The sequence below is a fragment of the Geospiza fortis genome, unplaced genomic scaffold, assembly GCF_000277835.1.
Source record: "Geospiza fortis unplaced genomic scaffold, GeoFor_1.0 scaffold1, whole genome shotgun sequence".
NCBI lineage: Eukaryota > Metazoa > Chordata > Aves > Passeriformes > Thraupidae > Geospiza > Geospiza fortis.
The window spans coordinates 4,823,846-4,849,745 of record NW_005054320.1 but is presented as its reverse complement, the minus strand read 5'-3'; the positions used below and the strand labels follow the sequence as shown (position 1 = coordinate 4,849,745).

General features: G+C 45.4%; 1 protein-coding gene across 1 annotated transcript in view; it reads left to right on the top strand.

Moving 5' to 3' along the window:
- The window catches only part of IGSF11 (immunoglobulin superfamily member 11), a 44,155-nt gene that overhangs the window by 15,773 nt on the left and 2,482 nt on the right, over positions 1–25,900 (top strand). Inside the window, exons 2-7 of the mRNA XM_031056682.1 lie at positions 21,046–21,209; positions 22,376–22,583; positions 23,375–23,530; positions 24,550–24,672; positions 24,903–25,053; positions 25,690–25,900. The exon at positions 25,690–25,900 is cut by the window's right edge and continues 2,482 nt beyond it. Coding sequence (XP_030912542.1) covers positions 21,171–21,209; positions 22,376–22,583; positions 23,375–23,530; positions 24,550–24,672; positions 24,903–25,053; positions 25,690–25,900 — 888 coding nt within the window. The 5' untranslated portion in view covers positions 21,046–21,170. The remainder of the gene's footprint in view (positions 1–21,045; positions 21,210–22,375; positions 22,584–23,374; positions 23,531–24,549; positions 24,673–24,902; positions 25,054–25,689) is intronic.

Here is a 25,900-nt window from a genome sequence, read left to right as displayed (position 1 = left end):
TCCCCCTTTCAGTACCTTCCTCATCACTGCTCCCACTGAATCCTATTCCTCACCCTCCTCCCTGCAACTCTCATCTCCCCTGCTGTGAATGCCAGGGAGTAATGAAGGACAAGGAGATTAAAGCAAAATTAACAAATAAAATATAAATCCTAGACCTAAATGAAAATTAAAAATGGGTATTCAGCTGTTTATTTATTTCCCTAAAAATAGCCTTGTACCCCAGCCAAAATAAATGTAGCCAGGATTTCCCTGGGAAGTTCTGGGGAAAACAGTCAGGTTTCAAAAGATGAACAACTAGTGGAAATTGTGTCTGTCTGCTTTTCCCTCCGATTCCATCCACATGGCATTATCATGGCATTATGACAGTGACTGGAGAAAAGACTGCTCCATCCCTTACTGCCTTCAGCAGAAAGTGCAGGTACTCAGCCTCTGGCTGCCATCTCTTGTCCAAAGATGAGCATCCATAATTGTCAGCAGTCACAATTTAGGGGGTGTTGTGAATAAAAGTGGAGCCAGGCAGTTCGGTTTCTCTTTGGACAGCTGGGACAATAATACACACAAGGACATTACCTGCAGAGGGAGAGGGACTCTGAAAGGAGTTGTCACTGTTAGTGGCACATTGCTCAATGTCCTGTTGGTTTTGCCTGGCCTCTGGGGAATTGGAAAGGAGGCTCAAAGGTGGCATTCCATGACTACCTGAAGCCAAGGCTGAGGCCAAAGTTGTTGCTCTCTGAGCTCTTTTGTAGCAGAATTACTGTTGTCAGAAGAGTTTTTGTTCTACATGCACTGTTTTCTTCTAACATTTTTGTTTTATGAATTTTTCAAGAAAAGCACAAGAACAAAAGGCATTGCAGTGAACAAACAATCAGTACCAACTGGGAGATAAAGAAAGAAAGTAGCTAGCAGTTGCTATCCTCTTAGTATTTGTTTTTTTCTGCACAGACTTTTATATTCCTGGGTTTTGTTCTCAGATGTGCAGCACTCTATTTCATTCTCTGTATGAAGGTATAATCATAGGCAGTGCAGGATATGTGGCGTAGCTTGCTTAATTTCAAGAAAAACATTTCAATTCAGGGATCTCCTGGCCTCCAAGCCATTATTTTAACAGCATTACAGTTGCATTAATTTTGGAGATTTTGCAATCCCATGTTAATCCACATTCCATTGAAGCCAGTACACAGACACCCATTGTCTTAAGCTGGGGTTGGTTCGGGTCATTACTCTTCAAATTGTGCTAAGGCAAAGGATGAGAATAAAGGGAAGGGTGCAGTGGTTATCAGAGCTCAGTTTCTTTTTGTGTTTTCATGGGTGAAGTAAAAGCTGTCTTAGAAAGAAATTGAGGTGGTAAATATTTTTACAGGAGAATTGGGGTATTTTTGAGAGGGAAGGAAGCATGAGGAGAACATGAGGCTGCTGCCTAAGGGTGCAGCAGTATGTGAGATAATAATAAGAACAGAATGTTTTGGCCACAGAGATCTCAGTGCTTTATCTGTTCAACAAGAGGATGTGTCCTTGTGCCAGTTCCCTTTCTCAGTTCCCTCATGCTAGAACACTGCACTGAAGAGAAGGTGAGAACTCACCCCTGGTTCTCTTCAGTGTGTTTTAGAGGAAGATCCAAAGGAAACAGTGCTGTTTATATAAACACATGAAGAGATGCACTCAGCTACTTGAGGACATGTGAACCCCATTAAAGTTGGTGCACCCTATCTCTGCTTGGCTTGCCTCCTGTATTCCCCCACCAACGTCACCCACCTGCCAGCTAAGTGTGGCTGCCAGGCTGTGTGATGGTGCCTGCTGGTTGTGTCCTGCAGGTCCTTTGCAGGCCTCTTTTTCCCAATGCATTTGTAGTGCTGATCTCATGACCTGTACTATAGTGTGAACTGTTGGTGCCCTGGGACAGCACCTTCAAAAGATCTGGGCTTGAGCACTGGATTTACAACTAAAAAGTGGTCATAAGATATTCCTGATGGCTGTGTCCAGACCTTGTGCCAGTAAGGGAGAAATACTGAATTAGCACGGACACAAATTCTTGTGCCTTGACTTCCTGCCAGCAGGTGGGAGATAAGGATCCAATAAACCTGTCAGAGATGTGTACCTTGGACAGCAGCCCCACACACATGAGGTGCTTTGTTACTTCTGGTTGGGAGCTGGGGCTTTGATACCTGCTGGTTGACATTACAGCACTGAACCAGTGTGTGTAGGGATTTTGTCTGTCTGGGCAAAGGAGGGTGTGATAACATTGCTGCTTCTGTTTTGTTCAACACAAGTAAGAGTCAGAGGGACTGCGGCAGCACAGATCTTGCTGTGAGCTGCCATCAGGAAAGCACACAATGCCCTTGTCTGACAAAGCAGTGTCATCACTGCTTTTCCATCCTCTTAACAGCAGAGGCTTTGCTGGGTCTTGCCTCAGGCCCTGCGATTGAGCTACTGGTTGGAATTTGGGTTGCAACCGATATTCCAAGAAAGAAGTCCTTCAATGAGGAATCTTTTCCCATGTACCTTGTCCCTGGAGTGTCGTGAAGGAGGTGTGAAAGAAAAGTTGCCTCCTACCAGTCTCTTCCCCTGCCCAGGGGCTTGCCATTGATTTCCTTGCTCATAGCCAAGACCTGACTTGACAGAGTCCACAGCCTGATGTGCTCCTTCTCAGGCTCAGTGTTGTATGTTGGTGTGGATGTGTGTTGCTGGTCTGAGAAGGGAGTTTGGAAGCACTGGGGTGGTTGTCCCTTCCAGCATGGCTGCATACAACACATGCACTATTGCTGAGCAAGCTGCAGGTCCCTGGGAAAGTGGACTTCCTATACAATTCTTTTTTTTTTTTCCTGCGACCTCCTTCACATCTCCAGGAGAGTGTCCCTACAGTTGAAGCATGCAGAAGCTTGAGATCTTGGGGCACCTTTTTAGGCCAGTGATATGTGGACTGTGGTCTGGGACACAGGTGAGCACTGTGTAGGTAAACTCTAACAAATAGAAACTCAGTTATTTCATTCAGCCACTCTCCAAAAATAAGAGTGGATTTGGGGCCAGAAGTTCAGGCACCACGATTCTGGTCTGTGTGCTGCTTAGCAAAGTAGCAGGCTAAGTCTCAGTCAGCCATATACCCTGCATTTAAAACTGCTTGAGATGGAGTTTTCAGCCTCCATGGAACACTTTGTTACAGAGCTTGGCTGTTGTCACAGCTAGATAGCTAGTCAGAGATCTCGCTGCAAATTTTGTTGCTAATAAAGATGATTGGTGGGGAAAAGAGAACTATTTTTATCATGCAAATTAAAAGCATACTACATTTATCTTTTAGCATTTTTCTATCTATTTTTCTTCTGTTTCTTTTCTGTCCCTTTGATGTATCTCCCTATCCCTATCTCATTTTCTACCTTCCTTCTTCCATGATTATCACTTTCTCCTTTCACAGGGAGCAGAAAGAAGCATCTGCTGTGATTTTTGAGATCCCACTTAATCCTGCCTGATCTCCCATTATAAGAAGGCTCCTGTCCCTCTGGTACCTTTGTGCTTGGTACAGATGAGTATGGCAGAGCCCTGCAGAGGGTCCTGTGCTTTTGGGATGCTTCCCAGGTAGTGCCTCCAGCCCCATCTCCTTCCTTGCTCAATCTAAACAGCTCATGCTCAGATGCTAATGTTATCACTCATTTCTTCCAGCCTGATGGATGGAAGATGGATGGAAGTGACGCCTGGAGCTTTCAAATATGTTCATTAATTAGGCCTCCTGGGGTGTATTCCCGGCTGACCACTGTGTGCGCGTACGCGGAGCTGGCGGGCGGGAGGAGAGGGCATGCCTGGCTCTGGAGCATACGCTGTGCATCCTGCCGCTTTGCAGGCTTGCTTTAACAGTTGGTCATTCCTTAAAGCCTCAACCCCCTGCAGAACTGGAGAGAGCCTGGGATGCCTTGGAGGGGCAAAGAGACGCAATCGAGTTTGACAGGATTTGCACCACAAATTAAGTGCTGAATGTTCGCGTTTGACACTCCAGTTCCATGGAGCTTTTGGGTAGCCCTTCACAGAGAAATCTGTCAGAAACCCAAGCATCCAGAAAGCAGGGGGAAAGCCACTCTGCCACCTCCTGTTTTTCACTTCTCAGAGTCAGCTCTAGTGCGCTGGGGAGGAAGGTACTGTCATGGCAGGGAGCTTGCAGAGTGTCCTCCCTCCACTGCCATCCCACACCTCCATGCTTGGTGTTTCATTTTAGATGGAATGGGGATGTGGCAGCAGCACCACCATTCTTCTTGATTGATTAAAAGTAAAAGTATGAACCAAACTCATTTAATTATGTTGAGCCAGGAATGTTCTTGTGAAAAGACTAACAGTAGCTTGGTTTCATATCACGAATTTCCCATTTCCAAAGGTAGATGTATTTTTTCCATCTGTCCTCTGCAGTTATGGATTATTGCTGTATGTGCTGTCTGGCTTTCAGCCTAGCAGAAGTACTTTACTCCATTGTTGTATTGCATCCTAGAGCCTGGAAAAGACTTCACCTCTTTGTGACTTGGGTGCAGAAATACATGTCAGTAGGTTGTCCTATACTGAGAGCTGGGCAAACAGTTCTAAAAATCTGTTCCTTTCATGGAAGTCATCCCTGTATGGGTAACAGCCTTGTGCCAGTCTCAGTACAGCACAAACTCCCACAATAGCATCCTGTCATTAGAGCTGAATTCCTTCCCTGTGGCCTGTATTTACTGTCATCATACAGAACATTCCTGTGGCAGCATCAACAGACAACTCCTTCTGAGCTTCTCTGGTTCTAGGATTTACCCAGTGTCTTTCTCAAACTCTTGGTTCCTCCTGCTCAGCGACTACTCTTGTCCTGCTGTGTTGTTCTTTAGCCACTCCACATCCTGCTTAGAGACAAGCAAATTATCTGTGGAGATACGGGGCTCTTGCAGAAGCCTCTGTTGGGTAGCCTTTCCATGTATCTCTGTGGGCTGTGTGTATTAAGCCATGCTGATTTACCTCCATAAGTAGCCACCAAGTGTACACTGTTGCATTTATTCCTCTCTGCCCTTCAACAAATGTTTTCCCCAGGGTCATTTTCTAGCTTGCGACCAATCTCTTGGAGTATTTATTGTGTTCAACCCTCATCTAGCCTCGGGGTAGGCCTCTGCTCCTTGCATTGGTCTCTCTGCTTTTTCTCCTGCTTTGCCTCAATACCACATGCCCAAGCAGCACAAAGCACTCTTGGGTTGAAGGGACACTGTCCCAATTCACAGCCAGGCAAAAGGAGTCAGGCAGTCAGATGTACTGCTGGGACAGCTGCTGAGGTGGATGGAAAGGTCAGAGGCTGTCCCTACTCCCCTTCCCCTGCCAGAGGTTGCCGTCAGTTCAGGGTGCCAGCGTGGCCGCCTGCATTCTTGTTCTTTGTGAATGCATTCTTGCTTTCTGATCCTCTCAGTGTGGCCTATGGTAGAAAATAAATTGCTCTTACCTATTAACCAGGATCTTTTTGCCAGAGCTGTGTGGGAGAGAGAGCTATTACCCCAGCAGTTCCACTGGCAGGTATGAGTGGAAGGCAGAGGGATGAGGAGTGAGAGGGATCCTTCTCTGCACTTCTGGGAGCAACCAGGAGCAGCTATGTCCTCAGCAGGAGTGACTACCCCTCTTCTCCCAGCAGGTACAGACTGCACAGCCCAGCATTCGAGCCCACATACACATTTTTCAGTGGCAGGCTGGACTTTGACAAAGTAAGTTTTAGCTTTCTGACTTTAGGCTGATTTATCTTAGCTGGTTTTTATGGAGTCTGAGAAGCAGCCTGCAACCCTTTAAAGGCCTGTGCACCAAAGGTTGGAAACCCCTTCTCCACCAGGCAAAATCATCTTCATGCTTATGTGAGTGTGTGCAGCAGCTTTTGCCTCACATTGTGATTTTTGAACCGGAGAGAGGTGGTGTGAGCACTCGCAGAAGGCAAGGAAAGCAGGTCCGATGAATACTGTCAAAGCAAATTCAGGCTTATTATTCAAACAGATGTTCATGAATATATTTTGCCATACTTGCAGAGTTTTAATTGTAATCTGACTTGATGGGCACATGAGTTTAAAAGTAGAAGACTGAATTTATGGAAGGAGAGATGATTTGGAAGATGAACTACCAAGCTAGAAAGTGAGGGTTCATATCTGGCTCTGCACAAGCATAGGCACATCACCTGGGCATACTGATCCTTGTCTCCCCTGGGTCCCAGGGGTGCTCAGATCCTGCTGGGAGAGCACATCAGCATCCTGAGCAGGACTATTTGTGTGCTGAATTGTCTGTTCATTCATAATTATTGTTTTCTTTGCTTTACACTGTTGGCAAATATAGTGGAGTTTTGCCACTTATTTGTCCTCCTCCCTATCACTCCCCTGTACCTAAGTCAAGGCCTCTCCTCCTTTACTCTTCTGCTTTCTCATGAGAAGCTGTCAAAACCTTTCATGGTAGCACTCCTGTGAAATCAGGTATCTGTGAACTTTTGGTGATACAATGACTTCACTGCCTGGTGAGCAAGAGGAGAATCTGGGAAAGAAGCCAAAGCATGATTCTACTACAGTGATTATTATTATTTCCATTAGCAAGTATGGCAGGAAAAGTTATGGTAAACAAGGGAGAGATAAGTACAATTTGTAGTTGTTTAAACTCTTCTGTGCATTTTTTAAAAATTTGTTTCTTTTTCTCCCTGAATACAAACACTGATTTAAAGCTAGGAAAGAATTGCTTCATTTTCACCCAGAGCCGGGTGATATTGGGGGCGCCCACATGTGGGGCAGCGCAGCCTATTCATTCTCACACAGTACCTATCCCACAGCAGGTAGCAGCCCTGACTGCAGATGAGATGCCCTCTCCTCTGACAGCATCTGGAGGGTCAGAGAGGCATCAGCACCTTCCTGAGGGGGACAGTCCCCTCCAAGAGTTGTGCTGGCTGCCCGTGCAGCTTCCTCGCCCAGGAGGTGCGTGGGCAGCGCTCACCTCAGCTGGCACCGTGGTTCATCTGGCCTGGACCCAGCTGGCTGCAGGTGAAGGCAGCCTCCTGAGGATGGTCTCAGGTGGAGGATTTGGACAGGAACAAGCTTGAGAGTGCAGAAAAGAGCGTAGGAGAGAGGTTGTTTTGTGATGGTAATTGCTGGCATAACTGTGCTGAGGCAGCTGTTAAAAACAGTGATGCTTAAAGAGAAAGTTTTACCCCTTATGGTAAATGACGTGGTAGCACAGACTCTAGAGATGGAAACCTCCTGCTCAGCCTCCTGCAGAGCTGTAAGGCAGCAGCTGGTAAGAGAACCATGGCTCCAAAAATACCTGTGGAAAATGCAACACCTCTGCACATGCTGCCTGGTCCCTTGGTTCCCCCTCCAGCCAAACAAAAAGGAGCACAAAAAAGTAAGTAAAATTGAGGGCTCAGCCTTTTGCAGCTCTTGGGAACCACAAGTAGGTTTCTCTGAGTTTTAAGGATACCCGGGGAGAGCAGTGAGTACCTGCTCTTGGCTTCAAGAGAAAAGAAAGAGTTTGGGGAGACTTCATTATGCAGAGTAGCATTGATCTGAGATTTTAATAATGCAGTGGACTTGTAAATGTTCCAAACTGTGAGATTTTTGAATTAATTTTTAATCCATGGTTTAACATTAAAGATTAACGTGTGTTTCAAATTTCAGAAACGGAATTCACCCCTGAAAGGCTAAGACTTTCTTCAGTGTCTTCTTAGGGTTTTGTTCTGTTTTACCTTTTTTTTTCCCCTTTTTCTCCCTGCTGGGTGCATAAAATATAAAAAAAATAGATTAAAAAAGCCCCAAACCAACAAAAAACTCCCAACAAACAGCAAAAAAAAAAAAAAAAAAAAAAAAAAACCAAAAAAAAAAACCCACAAAAAAAAAACCAAAAAAAAACAACCACCCCAAAACAAAGGAAGGGGAAAACCCAACACACAGGCTGTGGTTGGGGAATTTTCAACTTGTTGTTAAACCATTGTCCATTCGGACTCTTTCATATTAATGCTGCTCTGTGTGCTTTTAGACTTGGCAGGAGAAACAACATCTGTGTGAAAAACTGAGCCAGCTGTGCAGAAAAAAATGTTAGTTCAGAGCAGTTGTGTACTGTGCTGCTTGGGCATAAGCAACTTCTTGCATCTGCTGCAGAGGGAAAATTTGCAAAATGTTTTCCTGAGACTTTTACTCTAAAAGACAAGGGAAGCTCATAGCAGTTTTATGTCTGCAAAAGTTAGCAGCTGTTGTAAAAGGGAATTCAGGACATCATGGGAAGGGAAGAAGAGAGGGCAAGCATAAAATCAGATGGCACTGTTGGGCTTGACCATCCGGGGTTAACTCCAGATCCTGGCATCAGAAAATAAGGTGGTAAGGAGGGAGCTGCATTGTCAGGTACAGTAACAGCAGCATCTGCATTCCTGAAGTCTCCTTTCTGCATTGCAAGCATGCTATGATTGTACTCTGTGTTTTTTGAAAAGCTGCTCAAAGGGTTTGGAGCATTTTATAAGCCTTTGATAGTTCCTTGAGGGTGCCTGCTTTGTGCCTCCCAGCCTGGAATGCTTTGGGCCAGTGCTGCTTGCAGAAAATATTTGCTTATAGAATCATGTTGGCCTCCAATGGAGCTGAACATAGTGAACCTTCTTGGTTATTCTTTTTTCTCCTTGGTAAGATGTGTGTGTGTGTTAATTTGAAATCAATACTAATACTTAGTACAGTGCTGGAGAGAGTGATTAATAGGCAGAGCAAGGCCCATGAATCAGGTTCTAAAGTCCTGTTCCTGTCTTGCCATTGACCTGCTGCATGGTGTTTGGGTGAGTTATATCCTCGCTTCATCTTGGTTTTCCTCACTGCAAAATGGAGACTCTGCATTTCTTCCTGGCATATTTTAGAGCTACCAGTGCAACTTTCTGCATTTGAGTTTTTCAGCATGATGCTGTGTACACAACTAGAGTGCTGGAGGGGAAAGTGCACAGCATCTGGGAAAAAATCAGGCTCAGTGATCTTGGCTTGGATGCTTAGAGCTGCAGATGCTTCAGCTCTGGGTACATGATGAGCAGGGAGAGCCTCTCAGCTCTGGGATGTGTTTCTCTTTGCACCCTGTGCTGGCACATGCCAAAAGGACACGTAGCAGATGGACAGCAGATTTGTATTAATCTGCCTGTGTACATTTCATCTGTTGGTCCTGCTTCCAACATACAATGTGGGAATGATCAGCCCAAATGATTGGAGTGTTGGGAACTGATTTATAGTCAGGAACACTTGCACCAGAGCTTTGGCTTTTGGTGCAGGCAGGTTTAAGAGATTGCACTTCCAGAGGGCAGGGAGCATGGAGTGACTCTCCTTCTGAGAAAGGACTGCAAAGTGCTTAAATTGATGTGTTGCTGTGGCTTTTGTGTGGAAGTCTCTGTGCCTTACACTCTTCCCTTGAGCCACTTGGGGGCCAAACTTCACATGGAAACATCTACAGCTCCAGCACTCTGGGTGTTCCCATGAAAAGGTTGTGATGGAGTTGTTTGTAGCTAAAGCAAGGTAACAAACTGGACATTTATTCCAGGGAAGTCCTAATGTACCCTCTCTGTTTCATTTCATTTTCTCATACTGAGAGATCAGGTCGTGTAATGGAAGGACCAAAAATCAGGGTAAATTTCCACTGGGAAAAGAGACTATTCACATGATCTTGCAAGGCCATAGCATATTAAGTATGCATGTGTGTATTCACTGCACTGGTACTGCATACAATTATGCAAAGTCAGAATTTATGTAATATCTAAATATATGGCAAAAGTTTAAATGGATTGAAATAAAGTGTTCTTACCTTATTGAACTGAAGTGTGCCAATATTACCATAATTAAATGGGGAAGTCAAAGCAATTCATTTTGTCTTCACTCACTGAAAATGTCATCAAAGTTGATAGTCTTACAATCTATTTTGATTTTAATGAAAACTCTTCTTTTCCCAGTGGAAAATTGTCCTTTTACAACCTCTTTTACACAGCTCAACTCATAATCTGAAACATTCAATTACTGACCTGACATTTGCCAGAGCAAAAGACAAATTTGGGTTTTCCTTTCTTTAAATTTAAATGAAAAAGAGCCTAACTTTTTTCTTCTTTTTTTTTTTTTGTTTCCTTTCTGTTTGCTTGTTTTTAATGATCTTAATAATTTTAAATCCAAAGTAGTTTGGAATTAATGAAGTTTAAGATATGGAGGTCTAATGTCTTTGAATATGCCCATGTAAACTAGTTTCAATCCGACTGCTTTGAGAAACTTTCCTTTAATCAGTTGTATTTGGAGACAGGGAAGTTTCATGGTGATTTTCCACATTCTTAAGCCTTAAAGGCTCTGTCTCCTATGAACAAGCTACAGGAGTGTTTTTTTTTAAACCCCAGTTTGGCAAGATACTCAAACATGTGCCTGATTTTTAAACATATATTTTAAAATATATTTCCACTGCCTTTAGAGGAATTTCTAGGACATATCAAATGCAGCCAGGCATCAGTGTCTGGCTGAGCAGCCCTGGCTCCAGGTGGGCTCCTGCTAGCCATGGAGGTGGCAGCTTTGGTGGAGCAGGACTCAGTGAGGTCACAGAGCAGGGAAACTTTTAAGGGGGCTCAAAGGTGTGGTGAACCACAAACTTTGGCCAAGTATCCTTCCACTTGCAAAGCTTTTGCACTCCACAGGATGAGAGCATTTCATATATGAGACACAAAATGGGTGTGGAAAGCAGATAGCCAACTTGTTGCCATGGCCTCAGCCAAAACTTACGGTTTGCTGGACCAGATCCTTTAAAAATTTGATACTCACCCTGGTAACAGTCCCTCCTGACTTCAAGGAAAATGGGATCAGTCTATTAATGAAAACTTTTTCTCTCAGAAAGGACTTGGGAGATTGATTCCTGGGGGGTTGCCTTTATTTTCATATATTTAAATATTTTAAACTATACTATTCAAATATATAAAAATATTTAATTTTATTTTGCTGTGTCTTAGGCACCCCTTTATTAAGGGGTGACCCCACCATAATCCCCCACAGGCCAATATATGCAACCATGGGGTAATGATGGTGCTGGAATATTCCAGTAACAGGGAAAGACAGGTGAGATGGCCCCAAGAAGCATTTGGAGGAGCTCCCCTGCATTTGGCTTGGAGAAGCGAAGCCATTTCTTGGAAATTATTTCCAATCCCCAAATCCCACTGCCCACAGCCCCCTGAACTTCCTAAACCCCAATCCCAGCTCTCATTCTACCACTGCAGCCTCACAGTCTTCTCCCTAAAGCTCTCCTTCCCAAAGCCAACCTCATCCCCTCTCTCCAGCCTGAACTTTGTCTGGCCCCACCAGCTTAACCCCACCCTTGCAGGACTCCCAGATGATGTCAGAGGTGTCTGCAGGGAGGGAGACAAGATGCAGCATCCTGGATCTTCACCCAGCCTGTGTTTAATAGGGCAAGCCCAGTGCTGTTTTTGTTCATCACCCTCTGCTCTTCCTCCTTTTGGAGAAAGGTGGACATAGCTCTTGATGCTTTGGATAAAAGCAGTTGGATGAACCATAGGTTGGGATGTTTGCACTGGAGTTTGACCTAAGGATGGTTGTCTGGCAGCTGCACTCCACACTGCTGCCTTTCCCCACCCTATGAGTTGTATATTCCAGCCTGCCCACCCATTCATCCTGCTTTCCCCTGTGCCAACTCCCTTCACTGGACTTTAATCTTATTCCTTATGGGCTCTGTCCTTCCCACTCAATATACCATTGCATATATTTAAACCTTGAGTTGTTTTCCCTTATTAAGCAGTTTATCACTGTTGCAATCTTTTTTTTTTTTTTTTTAGCCAGGAGAGAAGGAAGAAATTTATTCTTTCGACCATAAATCATTTACAGAGCTGCTGGGCTGTTAATGTATTTTTTATGTCTCGGCAAACAGAAAATAGAAGTGAGTGTCTTAGTAAAGCTTTGCCGACCTGTTTTAATTTCAGCTTCCTAACCCTGACTCTCTGTTCCCCAGTCTTGGGAGCAGGTCCATTTCCCTTGTAGAGGCACCAGTGGATATCTTCTCCCCAAGGAGACAACGCTGCTGTGTCAGCAGTGTCACGTGCTGGTGCCTGCACTTGGCACTGATCCGCAGCGTGACACATCTCTGCTGACTGGGCTGTGCTGGGAGAATACTAGCAAAGAAATGGGATCAGGGAGGGTGGGAACTCAAGCCTATTTCTGCTTTTAGAGCCTGGCAAGAGCTCTAATTAGATGCCCACTCTGGGGTAAGCATGTTACATGCAGCTCTCAATTCATCCCATGCAGCCTCAACCTGTACTTTTCATGCGTGGGCTCAGGTGTGGTTACAGAGACCCACAGGGATGCTTGAGGATGCTTTCAGAGACAAGGGCTGGCCATGGTGGAGCTTCCCAAATGTTAAGAGCTGCCTTCAGTGAGGTTTTGCAACCTGCTTTGGGAAAATTAAGCCAATGTGTACCTTCACTGCTCTTAGTCAGCTCTGTGCATTTTCCCTCTTTCTGGAAACATAGATACCAATCTTTGTGTAAAAGGTGAATTTCATTTCTGGTGTGCTGTGACAAGCAGTAAGATAATTAAGAGGAGGGAAGTGGGAGGTGTATGTTGGCATCCCAGCTAGATGAATGGGTAAGTCTGCAGCTCAGAGCTGTTGCTGCAGGCTTTTTGCAAACTCAAGCTGAGCTTCTTACCTTAAATGTACTTATAGGAACATTTGATAAGCTTTCATCCCCAAGTCACTTCAGCTAAAGTAACTGGCTGTGGTCATTTAAAATGTTCTCATTCCTAGACATCCATTACTGTAGGATGATGCCTTTGCTGTAGCAGTGAGCAGAACAGGACAGCATGTCTGCAGTGCAGCTTCCCCCTCTCACAGCAAAGGAAGTTAGAATGCCCCCACACCTTCCTCAGCAGGTTATGCTGCTTAATGCCTAGCTGTGAGGTAGAGGAACTGCTTCTTTTCAGCTTTTGCTGGCTTTGGGGCAATAACCTTGTGTTGAGCAACAAGGCAAACAGCAGAGGATGACAACATCTTAAGTTACTGCAGCAGGATTCCCCAGAGCTGATCTATCACAGGAGCAGAGGGATGAAGGAAAAGGAACTGTATTTTCCAGTCTTAATTTTCTGAAAGACAAAGAATAGGGAAATAACTTTCTGTGCCCAGTTAAACTCTTGCTTTCCTCCTTGTCTGTGCCTGCTATTTGGAAAATAGTGGTTCAGGCAACTCTGAAGGACCTGAGGAGAGGGAAATGACTGGCATCCTGTTGCAAGGATGGACCACTCTGTTTGTACCTTGGGTATCCTGCCTTGTGTGGCCTTCAGCTATCTTCTGTAGACAGGTCGCCTGCTCCTGATTTGCCCACCTGAGTCCCAGGGCATGAGTCATTGATGACTCTGATTCTAAACACAGCCAGGGCTGGACAAAATTGACACCAAATGGTCCTACAGAGTGGGCTGAATTAACCTTACCCACCCCTCCACTCTCAATTTTGGGGAGAAATGAGTGAGCTCCTGAGTTCCTGTTCCCCCCTGAGTCCCCTCTGGCCTTGCTCATCTGCTACAGCAAAAAAAACCCCAACCTCTGAAGCGCAGCTGCTCCTTGAGTCCTCTGCAAATGCTGTGAATTCAAGGACTGCCAGCTCAGATGGCAGCAGTTTCTGTTTCCAGCCAGTGCTGCATGCATCTGGGGGAAGTGTTAAACTTCCCATAATGTGCTTAATAGTGCAACACTACACCATGGAAAGGGGATTAACGCATGCCCTGTGCACAGCCATTGATTAGTTTCATCCTAGCTAATGTCATTGTAGACGCTATTTTTGTTCCTCTCAATGTTCCTTTGTATTTTTATAATCTTGCTATAATACAATGCAGTTGTTTTTCTGCCTCTAACTTGCACACATATTGCATGCAAGGCAGCAGAGATATGCAAGGCATCCATCCCAGCTGGAGCTGCAAAGGTGGCAGCTCTCCTGGCAGCTTCAGCAAGGCTTGATAGGAGCACATAAGAGAAGCCTGTACTGGGATCACAGCAGCAATCCAGAACTGGGAAGGAGCATTTGGGTCATTGGCCCCATGGAGGCTGCATCTCTAAACCAGATTGAGGTTCTTGTTTTCACTTAGCACATGCCAACAAGCTGCTCTATCACTATATTCTTCTCACTGTTCACAAACTTCTTCTGCATTTCAAGTCTGTGACTAATTAAACAGAAGCATTAAGACCTATTGGAAAAGCACGGTTCAGGTGCTCAGGGAGCTTAACATCATGTGAACTCTGCTACCTGGAGAGCACAGCCCCTCTCGATTTCCCTAGCAGGTTTGAGTACTCAGCAGTTCAGCAGATCAAACTCTTGAGGTCTAAACCCGAGCACATGAGGGTCTCACACTAATGGGGACCCTCTGAAGACACCTGAAGGTATCTGGCTTGCTTAGCAGGATCCAGGGAGTCTGTGCCAGAAACAGGGAAAGAATCAAATTCCTCAGTATGTCATGAGAGCCCCTTTCCTACCCCTGCAAGAGCTAATCCAGCTCCTCTGACAAGGACATGGAAGGGAACTGACACCATTCTGGAAGTATGTACAGCTGAAAGCTTTTCTGCCGTTTTTGTTTTGGTCATAGAGTCCATTCTTCATCCTGTTTACGGCTGCAGATTGGGGAGGTCAGCACAGGGAGATATGCTCTGTGTCATCCCAATCAGTCAGTTGCTTGAAATCTTCCTCCCAGCTGGCCTGCAGAGAAAGGCTTCTTTCCAAAAGAGAAGATGGCAGGGGTGTAGTGACTGCTGCTCAATGGTCAGCAGCTGAGGCCAGAGTGTTTTCTGTCAGATGAGGTTATAAATGGTAATGAAGAAGGGTCAGTGTGATCAGCACAGTTTCAGAGGTACTGGACAGCTAGTCCAGTTCTTGGCAAGAACCACTGCAGGGCTCAACTTCAAGACCCTGACACTGTGTTTTCTCCCTGGATTAGTGTCTGCAGCCTGCATATCCTACAGGTTGGGCAGCAATCCTGAGATTACTCTTACTAGAGTAAAATAGATCTTTTCACTTGGGAGGCTCTATGCTGAGAGGATGACTTGATACCACCAGCTGTGTCTGATGGTTTCTCCAGGGATAAAGGTGCCTATTGATCTGCATTTAACAGGAATGCTAACACTACAAACATCTCAGAGGAAAAGTTAGCATCAGTATATTTTTAACACCTGTTTTACAGACACCTTGCTCTAAACCATGCTAGATGGGATGGTTTTCCTGCTGTTTGTTCCAGTCTGTCCTGCAGAGCCAACAAAGATAGGAAGGAAAGTGTTGGAAATTATTTTGCCTTATACACTGTTCCATTGTCTCTCACAGGTTACTATCCCATTGCTAGACCTGTCAGACACTTGTATAACGTGCCCTCAAACTGGGGCACAGAAGCAATCCCCCTATGAATGTCTGGAGCCAACTTTGCCCTCTTGCTGTGAGATGGCAGAGGGGCTATTTTTTGCTGGAGCCCTTCCTCCCTCACTCCATTACTCCCACTATTATTGTTCCAAGGGGGTTTCTACCAAGCCTCCTTCTCAGGAAAATTTGTGCTAGGGCACCTTGGACCCAGTCTACTATGACAGTGTGAATCTGTCCCAAATACCTGCTCTCAGAATGACTTTGGAGCCTGGAAGTTTTTCCACGGTAGAATTTCCTTAATGAACTGGAAATAGCCTAGCTGGGCATAAATTCAGATCTGTGCTCCATTGCAGTGCTTGGTGATGTTGGTTCCCCAAGCAGGGTGGAGTCTACTGCAAGCTGCCTCCAGACACCGGGCTGGGTAAACACTGTGTTTGGTTAGATAGACTCTGAACTAGCAAGTGTACCACGCCCAGAATGAAGCAGGATACACAGTCCCTGGTGAGAATGGGCAAGACCAGTATTCCAGTATCTTGTTGAGCAGCCAGTTTGGATGCTGTCGTATCATGCTGGATGACTTTAGTGTTTCTGTGTTTGCAACTGCAAGCCAGGCTCCTTCGGGGGCTTTTGAGTGTTTGCTGCAGAGGCAGGTGCTATGGCAGGTGTACTGCCTGCTTCTGTTCCTGTCTCCTCCTGCTGTGAGTCACTCCTTCCTGGGCTGTAGGTTTTGCTGCTGCTCAGTGTGTTGGCTTGGCAGTGTACCTCAGCTCATTCAGGGTGGAAGACATTTCTCCTCTTTAGCACAGAGGGTAGCTTTGGTCCCAGACTCAGAGATGTGAGGCAGGCAAAAGGCACAGAAACTTGTCTTTTCCTTTCATCTCAGGAAAAAGACTGCTCTGCAGTTTCTCCCTCCATTGCCTGCGGTTGCCAGATGGAACAGTGTGCTTCTACCCTACTCTGAAAACTTCTTTGTGACCTCATCTTTGCTTCTCTAACAAGGGACCCAAAATGTCATACTGCTAAAGGTATCTTCCCCAGCATGTGGCAGCAGGATTGCTAATTGCACTGGGACAGGCAGGAGCCATTCCAGCCATTCCCTGGGTTTTGGATGCAAGCTGAATCAGCTTGAAGCTTTATCCTCATTTTCCCCACAGCGACACACATTCCTGCACATTTTCCCTTGGGGTCTGAAGATGCAGAATGCACACAGCTGAGGGTTTCTTTCATCCCTTTCACACCTTCTTCCCTCCTTCCTCCCCTGGCCATTTGCTTCCCTGGCTTGCCAGCACTGCAGAGTGAACCTGTACTCTGGTCTCTACCTTTGGGTATCAGGAGTTTCCTGCTAGCAAGTGCCAAAAGCTGCTGATTCTGCTGGTGATCTCTGGAAGAAAGGTGTGGCAGTGAGTGGGAGCTGGGAATGATTTTTTACAACTTAGAATGAGTCAAAGTGCTTAGGTTTGCCCATGTCTTTCAGCTTCACTGTATCTGGTATATTCTGAAGGCTCTGTGAAACTTGCAACCCCTCTAGGGCATCTAGAAAATGTGGCAGCATCTGACTCTTCCTTACACCCACCAGGGAGGGCAATGTGTGCTGTGGGACTGTGTCCTATGTGCTTCTGTCATGATGTATAAATTACCTACATAGACTCCTTCATGCTTAGCAGGGAGGGAGCTGGAATAGCAGCTACTTGGAAAAGCAGCAGCAGCAGCAGCGAGCCATCAAAAATGGAATCAGTTCTGTTGCCAGAATAATTACTTGAGCCTAAAAATGTGAAGAAATTCTGAAAGAGCCTCTGCAGCCAAAACATTCTTCTGCTGACTGGTTTGCTGATAGGGGACAGAAAAATGGAGCATCCCTTCTAATTAGTGATGGGAGCTTGCTGCCTCGGGATCAAAGGAGAACGCTGTTTGCTGAATCAAGCCAAGATCAAAGTGTCCTACGTACAGGAAGGGCCCATTCCTCTTTCTGCTGACAGTGGTGTACCCTGCTCATCCTCTGGGCATGCTGCTTACAGGGCTGCTTAATTACTAAGTAAGGAGGAGACTGCAGTCACAAGAGAGGGTGTAATGGCCATTGTAATCCAGTTCTGAGAGATGATTTGGTGGTGATCGATTCTTTGTCTCTCTGAAATCATTAAACTTCTGAATGCTTAGAAAATACCTGGATTGTGTAATTTTGCAGAAGGAGACTTCTTACAACATCCTTTGCTTGATTTTTCTGATCTCTTATGTGTAATTTGACTTAGTAGGCTGTATGTGTGTGCATATATCTATATTTGCATTTATATCTACTCGAGGGAATTGAAGTCCTCATTCCTTAGGCTGCATTGAAAAATCCTTATCCCAATAGATATGCTAAATTTGAAATCTCTTTTCCCCTCTCTCCTCTGCCTCCCTCCTCTTGCATTAATGCAAACCCACATTTTTGCAATGTCCAATTTTGAAATATTTAAAGATGAATCATTTGGTAGAGTTTTCCTAGTAGATGTCACCCTGGGCATACAGGTTTTTAAGTGTGTGTGACTTTGTGTGCATCCATCTGTGTTTTGGGCCATGCCTGTTAAACGTGTGGAAGAATGCAGTCCCAAAGATACTTGCATAGATGGACAAGTGCATGTGTAAATGTTACATTTTTTGGTATCTCGAGATGATGCAGCATCTGAAGAGGGTTTGGCCTTTGCTCTTTCAGCTGTTTCACTGGGAAAGGAGTCATGTTGCAGTACTGCCTGCCCAGTGCTGTGCTAGCACACCACCCGACCTCCCTGTTCGTGCTGCTGGAAGAGGACTTTGCCTACCTTTCCTCATGCCTTGTTCAATCTTCCTTCTCAGAAGTGGCTGTGTGTGTTTTCCCCAGCTGTAGCCCTGCAGGTGCCACACAGCTTTAAAGCCTTCTTTAATGCTTTGTACCTGCCTTGCATACCAAAAGAGCCAGAAAAGGGCCAAAGAGCAGTTGGCATGCCCTGGGCTGCCTGAGGTAAAGGCAACCCTGAGGAGCTGGCTTGCCTGGTGGTTTAACAAGGCAGAGATAGGAAAGTGTGGTGTGTGTGTGGGCAGTGCTCATCTTGCAGGCCAGGTTCAAAGCAGCTCCCCTTGATAAGACAAATGAACAGAGACCTCAGCTCCTCCTTAGTGCTTCCCTGGTCCATGACATTCAAATTAAAAGGGATACTGTGGTGCCTTGAAAGGAAAAGGAGATAGTGTGGGCTGTGGGGTGTTGCAGCATAAGAGTGGGGTACTGGCAGGGAAAAGTGAATACGTGTTTTCTTTCATCTTTAAAATTGCTCATGAGTACATTGCGAAGTTCTCAAATGTAGCAAAAAGTATTTTTATGGTGAATAAATTATGCATGTTCTATATTTGTGTTTTTATTATTCTGCAGGATGTTTACAATCAACTAATAATAAATATTAGGAGGAAGAGGGTGATTAGAAAACCTCATCATCTTGATGACTGAGTGATTGATGTAACTAATCCTGCAAAGCAAACTGCAAAATCTGACTTTTCCAGTAAATTGGAACACTCACACTTAAGTATTACTTTTTCTGAATGACAAGGATTTGAATGTGTGAGTTTTTTATGGAAGGGAAAGTGGAAGGGATGAGGAATGAGGCTGAAAAACACACAGTGCTGTTCCAAATTGGATGAGTAGTTTCTTTTCTTCTCATGGAGAGGATCTCATTAAATCTACACTCAACATAACAGAAGAACTTCCTGCACCATGTTGGAGAGAGAGGTCAATCCAATAGATGTTCAAATCATTGTGACTCCCTGCACACTGGTTAGCACATTCATGATGCTAGGCTGGATGAGTAGTCATGGCAAGACAGCCTTCAAATTTCAGCCTGCAGAAAAGACAATTCCTTGTTGGAGTCACATTCAGCAAGGGAGATCTCCAAAGTTGACATGGATGACTTCTGGGCTTTGGGCTACTGCCACTGCCTTGCCAGCCATAAGAAAATGAGGAGTCCAAATCCATTCCCAGCCTGTTGCCCACAGACATAGCTGGAAGGCAGATGCCTTGTGATGAAGGTGATGCTTATTACTGGTTCTTCCAGTTATTTACTTCTGCTTGCTACTGACAGATTGCATAGGAGACTGATGGATTAAGCTTCCACCAGCTGTTTCTTATGTGCCACTAATTCTCTGAGATGTTAGCACTGGAGAGTAACTGTTTCCCTAGGGGTTTCCAAAACATTCCATATTTTTAAGTATGTCCAAGACAATGAGGAAAGTCAGACTCGGGGTGCTTTTTTCCCACAAAGTAAGAAACTTGTGAACTTGAAGAGGTTAGAGTGAAATTTTGTCTGACTGTGTTCTGAAGCATTTCTGACCCTCCCTGAACTACGTGGGGCTTTAAAGGTAGGAGATGTGGATGGAGGAATGGAAGTTTGGAAGAGGCAGCTGAGTATTTGCCAAGTCCTGGAGTAGTGCAACTCAGGAGCAGTCGCTTCAAACACCAGAACACATGGAAGGCTGTTCAAGTGCTAGAATCTTTGGGTTTGTAGCGTCTGAAGCTCAGCACTTCCAGGCTCTGGTGCTGCATTTCTACATTAGGCAGTCTGGGAAGAGTTTCAGCAGACAAGCATGTGGGGACACTCACCTTTTCCTCAGACATCAGCCTGTTTGATATCTTGGTAGTTCAGGTAGAAAACTCTTCTCATGAAGCATTTCACCTTCAGCAAACCACTGTCTCTTGGCAGAAAATAGAAACTTTGCAGACAGTCCTTCCTGGATTCAGCAAGAGAATAGGGTGGTCTGCAGACAGCACCTGGATGTTAGCAGTATTCTGCTGTTGCCTTGGAGCTTGAAAACTCCTTGCCTTCTTCTCTAGCACCCTCCCACATGCTTTGAACAAGAAAATGGTGAGCTGTCATAGAGAGACATAGCTTTTTGTAGTCAATATTTTGACTTTGTGGAGAAAAATGGTTTAAAGCATTTTATTGCTACTTAAAGTGATGGTGGAGACCCCTTGGTTAGTTTCATTTGACAAGATTTTGGTGTTAGGAACAGAGGTATTTCCCTGTGTGACATGAGTCTTAAAATGGCAGCCTTGAGCTGCTGTACTGGGAAGCTGGGGCTTATCAGGCTTTCATCTTTGTGCAGCCTATGTGGAATGCAGAGAAGTGGACAGTGGAAAATAAATGAGATTTGATGAGATCCTCCAGTAGCAATAGTAATTTTTCATCACCTAAATAGAAATGACTGGACTGGAAAATATTTTGACTTTTAACCCTTTAAATTAAAAATATTGTTTAAATGCTTCTGGTCTTGCTGTACTTTATGAGGCATAGAAGTGGGAGGAGAACTGTGTTTCTTGGTTAATATTGCAGTTTCTTTTTCTCATTCCCTGGTGTTGGGTACCACTAAGAGTCATGGGTTTGAAAACATATCTCTTTCTCTTAGAGACGGCTTGGCTGTTCTTAGAACCCTTTACCTGTTGCCAAAAAAAGATCACTGCTGTTCTAAGAGGCTCTGAAACTAGAGTGCCCACACTTAAAAGGACCACATATCTACATTTGTCTGTAAAAATATGTCTGCATGAGAGCAGAGTGATCTGTGAGGAAGGAATAGAATTCCTTTTAGACTGATATAGTAGGGTACAGCTGTGTAGGAATGGGATACTGAGTTGTGACCTGCAAGTGTATGGGACCATCTGCAGTGCTTTGACCTGTGTCCTTCTCCTAAAATGCTTGAATTGTGTGTCCCTCTCTTTCCAGGTCTGGTGTGTCCCCTGGAGGTGTCAGTCAGTTCAGGGAGTATCCAGGTTGCCCGAGGCCAGACAGCAGTGTTGCCCTGCACCTTCACCACTAACGCTGCTCTCACTAACCTTAATGTCATCTGGATGGTCATTCCTCTTTCCAACGCCAACCAGCCTCAACAGGTAGGTCTTTTCTTACGGGAGCAGGTATTTCCTTGGGCTTTCCTGTTCCCCACCATGTTCTGGATGTAGGCCCTCTACAATGCTGAGTCCATGGTGGTCCCAGAACTTCATTGTCCCTTCACTGCTGAATGTGCTCTCTGGGTATCACATGAATGTGTTTTCTTCAATGTTTTTTTAACAAATGCACATTGTGTCCTTGTCTGGATGTGCAGCTGGGGCAAGTGTATGTGATACTGTTTTGCTGCCCCGGGCCCCTTGTGGTTTGTGTGTTCAAAAGAGCACAGGAAATGTAATCCAGGTTTTGGTGCACTGGATGTGAAATTTGGAGGGCCTGGGAGTAGCTGCAGCTTTAAACTTGTGAAATCTATGTAAAATGTCCTCTAACACATAACTTCTCATAGACTCATTGTCCCTTTTAATTCCCTTCTTGTTTTTTCACTGCCTGTAGCTTTTTCAAGTCCTTTCTTATGAATACTAGCAAATGAGAGTATATAATGGTGGGCACAAGAATCATAACCTGAGATATGCTAGCCTGTTTTTTGCCCACATACTCTGACAACAGAAGAACGCCATTTCTCTGAAATACATCTTGGGTCACACTGCCCTGATCACATTTTGTATTCAGTGTGAGAATCTGCACTGAAGCATACTTGCTCCTCAGAGACTTGGTCTGAGCACAGTCTGACTGGTGGAGGCTGTGCAGGTTCAAAGGTTGCACTGCCTGTCATCCAGCTCATCCCAAAGTTCTTCAGTAAACAGTGTCAAATCATGGCAAGATCTTACTGATGGAGACTCAAAATGATACTGTCCACAGATGCTTTTCATCAAAGTATTCACTGACCTGCAGAGAGCCTCTGCTTCTGTACATTGATCGTGTCTAGGCGGGTAATGAAGGAGACTGGTATTGCCAATCCAGATACACCAGAAGATTTGGGTACCTTTCTGGTCTGTAACCTTTATGAACATTTCTATTGATGTAAAATGGGCTACAGAGTGTGTTCCTGTTTTGGAGAAAACACCATTGCTAGGATGTATATTGAGGTTTGGTTATTTGGAGATCTTTTGGTAACTGGTCCTTTTGATTTCGCAGCTCATGTTTTTCTCGCTGTTCTTCCTCCTTGCTCAGCTCCTGCAGAGTGTTGTTTGAGCCTTCCTTTCTTTTCCAGGTTATTCTCTACCAAGGGGGTCAGATCTTTGGTGGTGCACCCCAGTTCTATGGGCGAGTGGGGTTTGCTGTGACAATGCCAACCACCAGTGCCTCCATCTTCATCAACAACACTCAGCTGTCGGATACTGGCACCTACCAGTGTTTGGTCAACAATCTTCCCGACAGAGGCGTCAGGAATATTGGAGTCATTGGACTTACTGTCTTGGGTGTGTTTATTGGTATTATGGGGAGCAGGGGGTGGGGCAGGGACAAGGGGATCTCTGTGCATGACAGTGCATCATGAGCAACATGGTACTGTGTGCCTTTGAACCCACAGACATCCTGTGGTGAGGAATGGGCTGCCTTGTGGATACTGTGGGAGTTTGTAGGGCACATAGACTTCATATGCAGGCAGTGTGTAATGAAGTTTTAAAATGTGGTGGAGAGAAAGTTTTTGTGGTGGTATTGTGACAGAGTTGCAAAGTAGCAGGAATAAAGTACGAGGGCATCCCAGAGGGCTGAAAGGAGCGTAAGGGGTTTGGTGCATAGCAACAGGAGGAGAGAATGACTTTATATCTTTGCTTCCTTTCCATGAAAGCTGTTAGTTCTGGATGCACCCATTGATGCTAAATACTCCAAAGTGCATGCCATTATAGGGATATGAAAGCAAAACCCAATCACAGTAAATTTGTGTATAGTTCTGTTAACTTTCACCATCCTTGCTATCTCAAAGACAGTAATATTCACCTTTTTTTCAAGGGAGGGATCTAAGAGAACTGGGTCCTGTGAAAGTCAGCAGTAGTCTGTAACCCCAATGGGCTGGTGGGTCAGGAATCTTTGTGTGAATTGTCTCCCCCCAAACCATAATGAGTTCTTGTCTGCTGCCTGCTTCTTGTCCCCTTGACAGCTCATGCCACTGTCCTTGCTTTCCCCAGCAGCACATGTCCAGAGTGAGCCTGTATTCCACTGTTTGGTCACATTTCCTGATTTGCTATCACCTTCCCCTCTTCTCTCGCAGTTCCTCCTTCTGCCCCGCTTTGCCGAATCCAGGGGTCCCTGGACGTGGGCAGCGATATCACACTGACCTGCAGCTCGGAAGAAGGCATCCCCCGGCCAACATACCTCTGGGAGAAACTGGACAATGTCCCCAAGTTGCCCCCAACTGCCACACAAGGTGCTCATTCTGTTGATTATCCTCTTACTTCCCAGGTGGCAGCCTGGGCTGTCCCTTGTCTGAGCCGCCAAAGGTGGCACAGCTCATTGAGTGTCTGCCATCATTTGCATGGTCCCTTTATTGGAACGAAGATTCCTAAAGCCCACGGTGGATGGGGTACCCTCCAGAGGCCACTTAAATTTTTATGGTTTTTTCTGGTCCAGAAACATGTTCCCCATTGAAAAACAAGGATTGGGTCGAATGGAAGAGAGAGAGAGTGATTTCTAGATGTTGGCATGTGGCTGGAAATTTCAGCTGCCAACCCACCTGCATTTTAAACCAAATGAAAGACTTATAGAATGGAAACAGGGAAAAGAGAGACAGAATCATCCCGGGAAAACACAGCCAGCTTCTCACAGTTCTCCATGAGGAACTGATGCCACAGTTCTCCAATAAATTACTGTCGGAGCTGCTTTTCAGATGTATGGAGAAGCAGGGCTCTGATCAAACTGGTGTTTTCGAGCCTCAAGTCCCACTCTTAGGTTTTCTTAGCCTAGGTGTCCTGATCAAATACTGAGAGCTGTACTTTTGTGCTTTATCTTGCTGTATTTTAAGAATATGCCACCTTTCAGTTTCATGTAATTCAGGAATGAGGAATATTGGCAGAGCAGGAGATGGGGAGCCCAGAGATGGGAGAGTAGGGGTTCTGCAGCGCAAGACTGAATTCAACAAGTAGATCTGGGTATAGGTAATTTTGCATCTCTTTCTTCCCCATTCTTACACAATGCTGAGAGTCCCAAGCTTTCTCTGCAGAAATTCCTCTATAAGAAGAGAAAGAAACATGTAGTGTAAGCTCCTTAAGGCCTAATCTTGTCTCTGTGTGTGTATGTGCACGCACAATGCTTCCATCTAAAGGTTATTTCCTAATTTATTTCTCTCTTAATAGTCTCACACCAAAATTCTCTATTTGCTGGCTTTGCCTTTTCATGATTTTCCTCAAGCGGGGGAGGGATTTAAATCCTTCTTTTCTCTCTGACTAGACCAAGTCCAGGGCACTGTCACTCTCCGAAATATCAGCACTGTGTCCTCAGGTCTTTACCAATGTGTGGCTTCAAATGCCATTGGAACCAGCACTTGCCTTCTGGACCTGCAAGTCATTGCACGTAAGTATTTTGCCAGGGGAGGCTTGGCCACCTGTTTCTGTCTTGTGACAGTAAGGTGTGTAACCATGTTTGCTGTGAGCCACCACATGCCTCTCCATCAGAAGACAATCATGCCCTGGAATGGGAACATTGCCTCTCTCCCCTCTCAAGCCACGCAGTTTCATGTGCTTGCAGATGGCCACAGCCCATCCCTGATTTCTTTTTCATGCTCTGTTCAATCATCTCCACAGCTCACCCACGGAGTATTGGCCTGATTGCAGGAGCGGTGGCCACAGGTGCCGTTGTGCTCGTTGTTTGCATTGTGTTGGTGGCTGTAGCACTGTTCTACTGGAAAAATAAACACAAAGAAGAAGAAGAGGAGGAAATTCCCAATGAGATAAGGTAAGGGTCAGGGAAAGCTGGTGATGGGGGACCTCCAAGCAAAAGCTGTAGCTGACAGGAGTGAAATTGGAAACCTCATTTTTGTTAATCCTGGGTGTGTTCCCCCAGGTCAGATGTCCATATATATCCAGAAAATGGAGGGAGAAAATGAAAAATGGTAACAATACATTTTCTTTTCAGTATTGCCTTTAATGTCTTTAATCCTTCTGCCAGCAAGAGGGATGGGACTTCATGTTGTTAGCTCTGTAGGAAAGTGATGTGGTGGGAATTCTGACCCATAATGCCAGATAGTGCTATCACTGCAAGCAGTGATAGCTAAAAATCTTTGGAGATACAGCTGTGATATTCTCCAGTCACAGAGGTTACAGTCACAGCTATCACTGTCTGGCACTGCCTGACTTTCTTTGAGCATGGGTCATTTGCCTCAGTGGCAAATTTGGCACCGGGAGCACACAGGACCTACACATAGCTAGGTCCTGCAGAGAGGGATGAGCGAACAGGCCAAGGAGCACTGCTGATTCACATTGGTGCTGTCCTTCTCCTTGGATCGATGACCCCAGCACGGTAGTTAGGGGTGGGGGTGTTGGACAAGTGGGCCAGTGTCCTCCATATGCCCTCACACCTTCTTCTTCCCAGAGAGGATGAACTGCCACCCAAATGCTCCTCTGCCGCAAAGACGTTCCACGCTGATGCGTCCTCATCAGAGAACGACACCCTCACCTCCTCCAACACCTACAACAGCCGCTACTGGAACGACCCCAAAGCCAACCACGCCACAGACTCCTTCACCCGCTTCAGCAACAGCAACGATGCTCACCAGCCCCCCTTCTCCCGCTCGGGGAGCACG